At 51.0% G+C, this 12,849-nt stretch overlaps 1 protein-coding gene across 4 annotated transcripts in view; it reads left to right on the plus strand.

Annotated features, from left to right (window-relative positions):
• Pla2g6 (phospholipase A2 group VI) overlaps positions 1–12,849 on the plus strand; it is a 51,931-nt gene that overhangs the window by 24,031 nt on the left and 15,051 nt on the right. For 3 of the 4 annotated variants that reach the window (XM_038343495.1, XM_038343494.1, XM_038343493.2), the window contains exons 5-10: positions 1,439–1,626; positions 4,573–4,669; positions 5,503–5,685; positions 9,356–9,464; positions 10,478–10,642; positions 12,083–12,161. In XM_038343495.1, the coding sequence (XP_038199423.1) occupies positions 1,439–1,626; positions 4,573–4,669; positions 5,503–5,685; positions 9,356–9,464; positions 10,478–10,642; positions 12,083–12,161 (821 nt within the window). The remainder of the gene's footprint in view (positions 1–1,438; positions 1,627–4,572; positions 4,670–5,502; positions 5,686–9,355; positions 9,465–10,477; positions 10,643–12,082; positions 12,162–12,849) is intronic. The other variant, XM_038343496.2, reaches the window with a different exon arrangement.

Consider the following 12,849-nt stretch of genomic DNA (forward strand, 5'->3'; position numbering starts at 1 on the left):
AAAATCCTTCCTGCTTCCCACTAGCACAGTCACTCTGGGTGTCTTTGGGCAGGCTTCATCTCTGAAGGAAAATTACATCCATGTTTGGGCAATTTTTCCTCATCATTGTTTCCTAAAAACACAGCACAAACAACCGTTCATCTAGCCGCACGGTGGTGTCCCACGCCTCCTTTAATCCCAGCACTCAGGAGGCAGAGGCAGGCGGATCTCTGTGAGTTTGAGGCCAGCCTGGTCTACAGAGTGAGTTTCAGGACAGTCAGGGACCCTGTCTTAAGAAAGCAAAAGCAAAGCAAAACAAAACCAAACCAAATAACTGTTATCTAGTATTCGCATTGTATTAGATTATAGACGTCATCTAGAGATGATCACAAGTTCTGTGGGGTGTGCAGAATGTAATCCCAGCTAGCTAGGATGCCAACACAGTTCCAGTCCAGCCTGGGCAACAGAGTGGCTCCCATATAACAAAGTACATGGGAGGGTATGTGTGGGCTCTTTGCAAAATAACCATTCCATACAAAAGACTCAAGTACCTTAGGATTTGGGTAGACAGGAAGGGGCGGTACCAGGGATTGGACTCAGAACCTTATGCATGCCAGGTAAGCATTCTACCACTAAGTCATGTTGAATTCTTTTATTGAAGGCATAATACCTGTGTGCAGAAACATATTCTGCAGGACTGAAGGAGTCCCAGTTCCCTTTCTCTGACCAAAAGCAATTTAGGGGAGAAAAGAATTTACTTGGCTTACACATTTAGATCTCAGTCTGTCAAAGAGGAAAGTCAGGGCAGGCACTTAAGCAAAGACTGAAGCAGAAACCACGAAGGACCACTGCTCCCTGGCTCCTCACTTGCTCTTTGTGCTTGGCTTAGCTAGATGTAAGACCACCTGCCTGAAGATGGAGATCCCAGTGGGCTGGATCTCCCGCATCAATAAGACAGGCCCTCAGAGATACGCCCACAGGATAATGTGACCCGGACCATTCCTCAGCCGAGGCTTCTCCTCGCCCAGGACTCTAGGCTGTGTCACATTGACTAAGCAGGACAGAAGGACATCTGGTGGGCAGCAAGAATTGCTCCACCTAGAAAACTTAAGGTTCTTTTAGTTGTTCTTTTTATACAGTCTCATGCAGCTCAGACTGGCCTGGAACTCACTGTGTAGTAACTTGGTCTTCTGCCCCAGTTTCCCCAGTACCGGGATTACAGGCACGTGCTACCACACCTGGGTTAGAAATGTCCACATGAGCCACAGTCAGGCCGGATTCCCTCGCACACCCCAGCTCATTGTCAGGCTTTCTTATCTGCCCGAGTGCTGTTCATGCCCTTGCTCCTCTTTATTCTCGTGGAGTCGAATGTTGCTTCCCTTTCCGTGTCCGGAGGGAGGTGGTCCCTGGAGTGCTAGAGAGAGGCACGGCAGACAGCTTACCTGCATTGTCCTGTCAGCTCCTAGGGAAGAACGCCTCGGCCGGCCTCAACCAGGTGAACAAGCAGGGGCTGACCCCGCTACACCTGGCCTGCCAGATGGGCAAGCAGGAGATGGTGCGGGTGCTGCTGCTCTGTAATGCCCGCTGCAACATCATGGGACCTGGCGGCTTCCCCATCCACACGGCCATGAAGTTCTCCCAGAAGGGGTAAGTCTCGCCCTCACATGACCCCACCCCTGCAGGGCCAGGGCGGGGTCCCTGGTTCAAGTCTCCTCAGGTAACCGGCCAAGGGCGCTGGCCTCGAGAAAGCACTTGGTGCTCTTAGGTGTTGGTGATGGTTGTTTTGTTCTCCCTCCACCCTTTCCTCTTTCCTCTTCAGACTCTTTTGGGGGGCCCACCACCTCGCTTCCAAATAAATCACACACAGAGACTTAATTCTTATTTGTACCCAGCCTTGGCTTGTTTCTTGTCCACTTTTCTTAAATTATCCCAACTACCTTTGCCTCTGGGCTTTTCTGTTTTCTTCTGTATTTCTTCTTAATTTCACTCTTAGTCCGTGACTGGCCCCTGATGTCCTCCTCTCCTTGTTCTAGCTTGCTCCTTCTTTTTCCTCTTCTTGCTTTTTCTCCTATTTTCTCCTATTTATTGTCTCTGCCTGCCAGCCCTGCCTGTCCTTTCTTCTGCCTCACTATTGGCCATTCAGCTTTTTATAACCCCATCAAGTGTTTTAGACAGGCAAAGAATCACAGCTTCACAGAGTTAAACAAATGCAGCATAAACAAAAGTAACACACCTTCAAATAATATTTCACAACAATGTGGTAGCTGTACACCCAAGTCCAGAAACCACTGTGCAAAGAATAGACCATTTAGAGTTTTGTGCTAATGCATCCAGGTTTCTGACCGTGAGCCTTTACTCCCTATGCTGCCCAGCCAGAACAACATCAGGGGTCAGTTGGTTTTCACCCTGGCTCCTGTGCTAAGCCCTGGCTTTGAGAAATGAATTAAAGGAGGCCTGTCTGTGGAGCAGGCCAGACTTGAGCCTTCTCCTCACAGCACTGAACTACAGTGTCCTGGAGTGCAGAGGTGGGAAGCAGACAGGTGGGCTAGGGACAGGTGTGACCTGAGTGGACACCAGGTGACACATGCTGCCTGTGTGGGCCTTCTCGGTGCCCTCGGTGCATCCCGAGTCACAGTCCAATGACGACCTTTGTGCAGAGAATGCAGTGTGGGGACTCTTTGTCTTGTTTTCTTTGTTTCTGTTTCATTGAGTTCTGCTCTGATTTTTATTGTCTCCAGCTGTCCCCTGGGTTTGGGGTTAGCTTATTCTTGTGTTTTCAAATTCTTGAGTTGTATCATAGAGTCATTTATTAGTGCTCTTTTTGATTTTTCAGTGTAGGCACTCAGAATTATAAGTTTTCCTCCTAGACTGCCTTTTTCATGTGTCCCAGTGGTTTTGTGTTGTGGTTTTTTTTTTGTTTGTTTGTTTGTTTGTTTTCATGTAGTTCCAGGATTTTTTCCCCTGATTTTTTTAATTGACCTACTCGTCATCCATTAGTGAATGGTTTAATCTTTGTGAGTTTCCATGATGGAGATCTTCTGCTTAGTGTGAGAGTGTTCCCTCTCCTCTGCTTGGTGTGTGAGTGCTCCCTCTTCCTTGTGCCCTCACCAGCACTGGGTCTGATAATAGCTGCCCTCACAGACAAGAGATGGGATCTCAATGGTTCTCATTTCCATTTCCTGGTGGTTATTGAGGTTCAACAGCTTGACATAGACCTGTTGCCATAGACCATTTTTATGTCTTCTTTGGGGAAATGTCTATTTGGGTCTATAAAGTGAAGCCATTCCCGTGTTGGAGATTCTACAAGACTGTGTAATGGGTTAGAATGTTTTGATTGTGCATAGAATTCTGAGATCCAAAGGTAAGCTCCTGGACAATCTTAAAAACAAAACAAAACAGGCTGACCTTGAATTCCTGATTCTCCTGCCTCTGCCTTCCAAGTGCTGAGATTCTAGTCATGTGCCACCGCACTTGATGCTATTTTGGACATTCTTTAGTCCCCTTAAAAGCTATTCATGCCCATCTCTGTGTCTATCAGGTGAAATAGCAGATCACTAGCTTCCAACCAAGCCCCCAAATAAGAATGTCACCATTAGCAGATAAACCATGGCAGGGATTTGCCAACCTTGCTGCAACCTGCCTGTAACATTCCAGGCCACACCTGGTAAATTATTTGCTTAAAAATATTTATGTTTATTTTTTTATGCATGTAAATGTTTTGCCTTCTTGTATCTTTGCCCCTCTGTGCATGCAGTACCCATAGAGGCCAGAAGAGGGCATCAGCCACCCTGAAACAGAAATTACTGTTCTTAGCCGCCATGTGGGTACAGGGAATCCAGCCCAGGTCCTCTGGAAGCACAGCAGCCAGTGTCCTTAAGCTCTGAGCCAGCTGTCCAGCCCCGTGACTTGCTGCTGCTGCTGCTGCTGCTGCTGCTGCTGCTCCTCCTCCTCCTCCTCCTCCTCCTCCTCTTCTTCTTCTTCTTCTGTTTTTTGAGACAGGGTTTCTCTGTGTAGCTTTGAAGCCTGTCCTGGAACTAGCTCTTGTAGACCAGGCTGGCCTCAAACTCACAGAGATCCACCTGCCTCTGCCTCCCGAGTGCTGGGATTAAAGGCATGCGCCACCACCACCCAGCTGTGACTTGCTTCTTAAAGTTGTTGTTGTGCTTGTCTTGCATTTATCTCTGTTCATGTGCAGCCCAGGGATGAACTGGTCCTCAGGCATAGCAGCGAGCTCTTTTAGCCGCTGCACCATTTTGTGTCCCACCCCCACACGCTTTTGGAGAAAGGCCTATGCAGCCTGGAATTTGGAATCCTCCTGCCCCAGCATCCTGAATGTTGGGATTGCATTCGTAATTACATTTGTAATCCCAACCACACTTGGCCTTAGTTTTCAGTTTTTACCCTGGCACATAGGTTGCCTTTTCATTTTGTTGGTTATTTCATTTGCTGTGTATCAGTTTAATATAGTTGTGTTTATTTATATTTGCCTTGGTGTGCTATCTCGGAGGTCATCGTCAGGCCTGCTGGTTGGCCGTATTGCAGTCCCATGTCATGGCTGGTGCAGTGCACCCTCACTATCGCGCTTTCTTCCAGGTGTGCGGAAATGATCATCAGCATGGACAGCAACCAGATCCACAGCAAGGATCCTCGCTACGGAGCCAGCCCGCTCCACTGGGCCAAGAACGCCGAGGTAGGCAGAGCCGGCAAACGAAGGGCTGGGCAGGTCCCAAGGAGACAACTGAGAGGATTATAGTGGTCCCTGGTGACAAGTCACACAAGGTGCATGGGCAGAGGTGCCCAAGAGTTGAGGTCCCACTGCGCCTCACTTGTAGAAGGGGGCGATGGTGATATGGCCACTGGGCACAGCAGCCCACACAGAGAGCCTGTGGTCACCCACGCTGAGGTCTCTCCCGAAGCGCCCCAGTGGCTCTGCCCTCCTGAAAGGATGCCCAGGTAGCCTAACCTGGCAACACATGCCGGCCACCAACGCCCCAGCCTGTACTTGCATGTGACGGGGAAGAGGGCTGGGCTGCTACCTTTGTGGGACACCAGCTTGTTCAGACGTGTTCCTTCAGTGCCAGATCTGTGAGGCATGGAAGTGTGTCCCATGTCAGGTCTGAGGAGGGAGCTGCAGCGACGGATCCAGGATCCAGGCTCAGGCTGCAGGAAGGGTGGATGGGGCTTTAGGCTTAGCATCATCCTCCCCATAGTTCAGAGTAAGCCAGGATACCATGCAAAGGCCCCTGGGACACATCCCATGGAGGACTGCAGGGAGTCGGCGCTATGGAACCTGGTCCAGAGACCCCTTTATAGCTTCAGGAAAGGACCAGAAGAAGCTTCTAGAATCAGTCTGTGTTTCTTCACCTATTTGTCACCTAGTTCCTAGCTCCTGGTGTGTGGGGGTTGAGGTCTAGAGTCACTTGCAGAACTGGGGTCTGCCTCTGAGCTTCTCTTCCTTTGCTTATACTGGAGGACTACTCAGGGAGGCTGCCCCCTGAGTGCCTACCTGGTCTGTGTCCCCAGATGGCCCGAATGCTGCTGAAGCGTGGCTGTGACGTGGACAGCACAAGCACCGCAGGAAACACAGCCCTGCATGTGGCGGTGATGCGCAACCGCTTTGACTGTGTCATGGTGCTGCTGACCTACGGAGCCAACGCAGGTGCCCGTGGAGAGCATGGGAACACACCACTGCACTTGGCCATATCGGTGAGCCTGTGGCCACATGGCCTCCCTGTGCTGGCTCTGCCAGCTGAGGTGGGGGTGTGGGAGGAACAGTAGAGGCACCATGTTGGCTCACCCTCCTCCTTTCCTTGGCTGCTGCATCATCAGATATGCCTCCTCCCTTAGCCCAGAGTACCTGGTGGCAGCCACTGGTTTGTTAGGAAGTAGACTTCAGCCTTAAAGCATCTCTAGTGGGATGAGACAGCAGTGTGAGTTTGCTTAGCCCATGGCTGGAACAGCCCTGTCTGCTGCCCGTCTGGTCTCAGATGGGACTGAGGGAAGCAGTCAGCCATAATCAAGGACAGCCTGTTTTGTACCATTACTGTAGTAGGCACATTGCCCAAAAGGCCGAAACTCTAATAAAACCAAGGAGGCTGTTAGCCCAGGCTGGGCAGTTGGAAGAGTCTAGTTCTGCAATTCTCTAGCTTTTTGATCTATTTGGTCCATTTATACTCTTGAAAAATGACCAAGCTAAATATCTGGGCATAGTAGCATACTCCAGGAGCCAAAGGCTAGGGAGTCCAAGACCACCTTCAGCTGCACAGTGTTCAGGGCCAGCCTGGGCCAGATGAGACTGTCCAGACAGACAGACAGACAGACAGAAAGACGGTGTGCACTTGTATTTCAAAACTCAGGCAGTAGCCTGGGCTACATGGCAAGACTATCTCAAAAGTAAAATCCATTAACTAGATGCATACATTAGTAACATGTCTTTCTTTTCTTTTTCTTCATTCTTTCCTTTTTTCCTTCTTCTTATTGTTTGTTGTTTTACTTTTTTTCAAGACAGGGTTTTTCTGTGTAACCCTAGCTCTGTAGACCAGGCTGGCCTCAAACTCAGGGGTCCACCTGCCTCTGCCTCTTCAGAGAAGGTGAGGCCTCCCATGGGAAGTCAACATCTCTTGAGGACTTCCCTGCTGTATCTAGGCTGAGCAAGGAATCCCTCCATAGGGAATAGGCCCCAAAGAGCCAGTTCATACGGCGGCATTATTTTACATGTTGTGAAATGCTTGTGAATCTTTTTCTGCAGAAAACCATGACTCCTCATGTCTCCTGGAGCATGTCTCTAAATCCCTCCCCTCTCCCATGGCTGGGGAGTGTACACCATCTTAGATGTTTGCCGAGTCGCTTTGACGCTACACCAGAACTCGTCATGTGGCAGTTTCTGACATGCCGACTGCAGGGGCCACTCTGAAGGCATCTCCCTGAACTATGTCATACCTCTGCCTCTGATTCCTCTTGAAGTTTGCAGGAATCCCTTACACATGCATGGCTTCATGTTGAAGTTGGGAAATACTGGCATAATGAATGTGCAGCAGGAAAGCCTTTCAATGTGAGGTAGAGGTTAACCTCGTCATACCGTGGGCAAATATGAGAAAATTGTGATTTTTTTTTCCTTCAAAGTTTGAATTCTTTCTTCCCTGAGACAGGGTTTCTCAGTGTAGCCCTGGCTGTCCTAGGTCTTGCTCTATAGACCAGGCTGTCCTTGAACTCACAGAGATCCACCTGCCTCTGCCTCCCGAGTGCTGAGATTAAGCGTCTCTACCACCAAGCTGAAAGTTTAAATTTTATCATGAGCAAAAAAAAAAAAAAATTGTCATTTGTTTACTTAAAGCAACAGGCTCACTACATTTATTTTTTCATTTTGTTTTGAAACAAGAGCTCTCTATGTATCTCTGACTGACCTGGAACTCTATATGTAGACCAGGCTGGCCTCAATCTCAGAGATCCTCCTTCCTCTTGAATGCTGGGATTAAAGGCATGCACCACTCACTATGCCTGGCCTTGCCTTCACTTTTAAGAATATGTCTCCTTGGTGCCTAAGGCCGAACACCTCTAGTTTTTTGGCAGTCTTTCCTACCTTCCATCAACCAAAACAGTTAGTTGAGCTGGTAACTCACACCTCTGTCTAATTCTTGCTGATGCCTTCTTCAGCGGAGCTGGCCTTTTTCTTTCTTATTTTCCTTTCTTTTTTGAGGGTGCGCGTGTAGTTGTAAAGAACAAGAGTCTGCTGACTGTGCGCTTGAAGCTAGTGTTGTGTGCACTCTCAGGCTCTGCAGTTTCGTCCACCTTTGTTTCTGAGCCATCTGAAAACCCTGTGACCTCAGACTGTCTGGAATGTTCTCCCAAACTCCTGGGCCCCAGGTCTCACTCTGAGAGCTGTTGGTGTGGTTTTGTTTCCTGTACTGTGATCCTCAAGGAGGGGGGGGGGGAGACAGACACCTGTGCCTAGCATGGATTTTTTTTTTTTTTCGAGACAGGGTTTCTCTGTGGCTTTGGAGCCTGTCCTGGAACTAGCTCTTGTAGACCAGGCTGGCCTCGAACTCACAGAGATCCGCCTGCCTCTGCCTCCCGAGAGCTGGGATTAAAGGCGTGTGCCACCACTGCCCGGCCCTAGCATGGATTTTTGAAACAGAGTTTCTCTGTGTAACTTTGGAACCTGTTCTGGAACTTATTCTATAGACCAGGCTGGCCTCGAACTCACAGAGATTTGCCTGTCTCTGCTTCCCAAGTGCTGGGATTAAAGGTGTGCGCCACCACCACCCGGCTATGGGGGCCATTCTTGTTCAAACCACCACACCATGGCTCCTGGGTTGTCAGCCCAGGTACCTTGCTTCCTGTGAGGAAGATCTGGGGTGAATCTTTCTGTGCCAAGTCCTGCACAGCTGGTCCTTGAACCTTGACTGGGTGATGCGGGAAAGAAGAAAGAACAGATGGCATACGGAAAAGCTGGAGTGGGGTGGACCACGCTGGCTCTGCTGGGTCAGCTGCAGTATGACAGGACTCAGAAGCTGCTCATTGATTATGTGCAGCACAAAGGGGAGGGGCTAGCTTGTCTCAGTGGGGGGTCTCTGTGGGGGCAAGGGCTCAGGTTGCCATCATATGGGAGGAGGAAGCTGTGGTTGCTAGTTTTTACACACACTGTCAACATCTGCAAACTAGAGGAAGACTGCCAATTCCAAGCCGAACTTGGGAAGGCTTTGAGCTTCCCATGGGCCTGAGGCATTGGGGTCCTTGTCGTTATGCCCAGTTAGTAATACACATCCACCCAGGATTTCAGCTGCTCCGGTGTTCTTCAAACACTTCTCTTAAATGTTTTTGGCCTGACAAGCTTACCGCTGACACGGTAATCCAAATCAGACCAAATTAGAAGAAGCCCAGGTTTAATGGATGCCTGTGCTCCCAGGTGTCCCTCTGGGAAAACACCAGGGGGGAAGGAAAACCAGGAAGACCACGCATCTGTCTCTGGGGGACAATTTAAATAGCCTGTGGGAGTGGTCTTGACCCTCTCTGGGAGGGGTCACCATTTGATGGGTCTTCTCAGAGGTGGTGTCTGGACTGTGGCAACTCCCAGGGGACAAGGCTTGAAATGGAGCTCTCCACCCAACATTTCAAAATGGGTGCCAGGAGCTGGGGTGAAGCCCCCCACTCAAACATTCCAGACTGTTTGGATAAGGATGTTAGGGGTTGAGGTGACGCTTCCAACCAAACAACTTCTTCTTCCTGAGCTCTTCAGCCCCCACTGAGGGGTGCACTGAAGGTCACTGGGGAAGGTATTCTTGGTCATGTCAGGAGGCCCCAGAGTCTCCTCATGCTGCTGAGAGGACTTGTGAGCAAGTTGATGGACTCTATTCTTCTCACCTTCCATCCCCAACAGAAAGATAACATGGAGATGGTCAAAGCCCTCATTGTATTTGGGGCAGAAGTGGACACCCCAAATGACTTTGGGGAGACTCCTGCATTCATGGCCTCCAAGATCAGCAAACGTATGTCCTCTGCCATCTGGGATCAGAGCTGGGGGGGGTGGCGGTATAGAGATTGAGGAGGGACATCCCAGCTGTAAGGTGTCAGACTGGCCCTGTTCCCTGCCCAGTGGCCAGGAGTGTATGCAGCTCAAAGGGAGCCTCCTTCCCCAAAGACAGGGATGCAGACCCACCAAGGGCTTGCTGAGCATGGTCCTCACCTCATGGTGAGGGTGTTCAGGCTCTCAGTGGGATGGGCCCAGGTGTGCAGCAGCAGAGCAAGCATGGGGTCATTGCCTGTGCCGTGCATGTCCACATATGCCCAAACTTTGTACGTGCTGGGTGCATGAATAGACTTGCATGTGCATTGCTGCCCTGTCCACCATGATCAGCTTCAGAGCTGTACGAGTCAGCTTCCCTTCACAGATGCCTACATCCCTCCTGAGGGCTTGCAGAAGTGTGGGGTCAGCGTGGGTGTGGCCCAGATGGTTTGACCTCTTCTCCCAGCAGAGAGCTCAACCCCACCATCAGCTTAAACAGCCTAGATGGACCCCTCTCCTCCTTCCCCCTCCTCCCCTTTCCAGTTTTGCTCAGTCTTGGGTTCAGAGCCAACCCTGCAGAAAAGACATGGAGCTCAAGGTGGAAGCAGGCAAAGGTGCTAGTTGTGGCATCCTTTCCCGGGTCTCCTCTGGCTCATCTTTCTGGGTATCTGCAAGGGACAGCCCTTGTTGTTTTTGAGAACTGCTGACCATGGAATTAGTTGCTTTGCATCATAGGTGGTGTAGAAGGAGAGAGGGGATGCCCACAGTAACTAGGATGACTGATCCGCTCATACCCCACAGTCCTCCTTAGCCCCTTCCCTGGTGCCAGGAGGCTGCTTTGATGTAGCAGACCAGCCAGCTTGCTAGTCAGGGTAGTTCCTCCACACAGCCAGGTCACGGGCTAGATGGGAACCATTTGCAAAGAGGGGGGGGTCTCACTTTCTAGTTGACACCATGTCTACTCTCTGCCGTCTCTCCTTCCCAAACCCTGACAAGTGATTACCAGGAAGGCGCTCTTGAGTCTGCTGAGAACTGTGGGGGCTGACTACCGCTTCCCACTCATCCAGGGGGTCCCCACGGACCAGAGCTCTGCAGCAACACCTCACCCCTTCTTCTCTCTGGACAAAACTCAGCCCCCAGAGATCAGCTTAAACAGCCTAGGTAGGCCACTGCATTCCCTCCCCGCTCCTCAGCTCTGACTGGGCCCTCGAATCCCAGCAGCCCCCAAAAGGATCATGGCTTCAGGGCGGAAGTAGTTGAAGGGAAGAGAGCCAAGGTTTATCAGCCAGTGTAGGCCACCAAATGACCCACACATCCCTGAGGCCTACCAGGTCCAGCATTCCTGAGAAAATGCCCTGAACATTGGCTTAGGGTGGCCATTTCTCACGGCACCTCTCAGGCGGGCGCTGTCATAGCCTCTGGTTCCCTGGGAGGGAAGAGTGGGTGATAAGGGGTGCTGCTAGGCCCCTTGGCTTCAGCACTCACATCATTTGAATCTGTCTGGCGTGAGAGGTGATGTGCCCCCTGCTGGCTCCTTCAGTTACTCACAGGCTTTTGGAGTGGCCAAGAAGCCACTGATGCCCTTCGAGACCATCCCGGAGTAGATGGGGACCCTGTTCAGGGCCTTCTGTGTTCTGGCCCACACAGGGACCTAGAATGTTTGGGAGTAAGAATCCCTAAACAGAACTGAGTCTTTCCCAGCCAAAGCTCTCAAACCGTGGAGGGAGAAGCCCCAAGCCCAGCCCCTCCTGCCAGCCTAACCAGGCCTGAAGCTCTGGAGGGCAGAGAACTTGAAACCCCTAGCACCCCATCTTTCTCTCTCCGTTTACAGGCAGTCACTCAAACCAGGCTGGATGGGCCTGGGGTGCAGCAGTGAATGGGTAATGCCTAAGCCTAAAGAAGCCGCTGAGCCCGCCCTGCCCCAGTGTAGCTAGAGCTCTACACCCCATCCCCCCTTCTCAAGCTGCACACCCAGGCATAAGCACCGCCCCTACACCCTCTCCCTGACACCATCTGCTGTCTTGCTGGCCAGTCCCCTGCATGTGTCCCTTGCCTGCTCTGTGGCACATGCCTGCTAATAGAGGCACTGCTGGCACCCACTTACCTTGCTGCCTCTAGTTCACTGTACCGTGGCTGTCACCTCGTCATGCAGGGCGACCTGAGGGTTGGTGTTGGGGCTAGTGCGCAGAGGAAGACTAAACTGAAGGTCTGCCGTCAAGGCATGAGTGGCTATCAGTAGCATCAGCTCGGACATTGGCCCGGGACACAGCTGGGAGGTCAAGCTTCAGGGTGATAGGAGGGGTTCCAGGAGTTTCTGGGAGCTAGCTGGACCGGTGGAGAGTCTCCCCAAAGCAGCAGGCTCCCTCCTCATTCCAGCTTGCCCTTGCCTAGCAGGCCCGTGGCATCAAGCACAGCTTGATCCTGGAGCAGAGAGCCCCTCCTAGGGCAGGAGGCTGACGGTGGGGGCGGTGGAGTGTGAGTTCAGCCATAGAGGTGGAACTTAGCCATGAGCAGGATGGGGTACAGTTCTGTTTGCTCTAGAGACCCCTGGGGTCTGGGAGAGACCTGCTGGCTCCAGAGTGTCCTGCCCTGTTCCCACAGAGCTTCAGGACCTCATGCCCATCTCCCGAGCCCGGAAGCCAGCGTTCATCCTGAGCTCCATGCGGGATGAGAAGCGAACGTAAGTTGAATGAGGGACAGGCTGAGGTGTGGAACTTCTCCTGCTGCCCCCACCCCTCTCCTAGCTGCGCAGTTGTGGTAGAGACAAGTCTTTGGACCTGTGGTGGCTCATCAGTGGCAGATGATGCCCCATCCGGAGCCCAGCATAGGGCCACACCACAGGGTTGAGCTTGCGCTCATGCAGTGTGGTTTCGTCGTCTTTCTCCTTGACATTATGGTTTATGGGCAGAAGGTTGCCCAAACCCCTACTGGAGAGATGCCTGCATCTGCTTCCCTCTGCTGCCAGCTTTCCAACCTGCCTTCCTCCCTCCTCAGACCCAGAGCTTCCCTGTTGTGTGCCCTGGCGTTGTAGGAGATAGGCCTGGGAGATGGGTCAGAGATAGAGGTCAGAATTCTGTCATGGTCACCAAATCTACCAGGAGACACCCCAAACCATAGGTCTTGTACTCTGGGACCAATCCTTGTCTGTATTAAGAAAAAATCCTGATATATATACATATATGTCTATGTATACACATGTATATGTGTCTAGATATGTCTACATATACACGTGCATATGTGTACATATATGTATGTATGTTTATGTCCACATATATGCATGTGTATATGTGCAGATATGTATATGTCTATATATCTATATACATGTGTATATGTACATATATAGAGAGAGACATATATACATATATATA

This window comes from Arvicola amphibius, chromosome 9, assembly GCF_903992535.2.
Source record: "Arvicola amphibius chromosome 9, mArvAmp1.2, whole genome shotgun sequence".
Taxonomy (NCBI): domain Eukaryota; kingdom Metazoa; phylum Chordata; class Mammalia; order Rodentia; family Cricetidae; genus Arvicola; species Arvicola amphibius.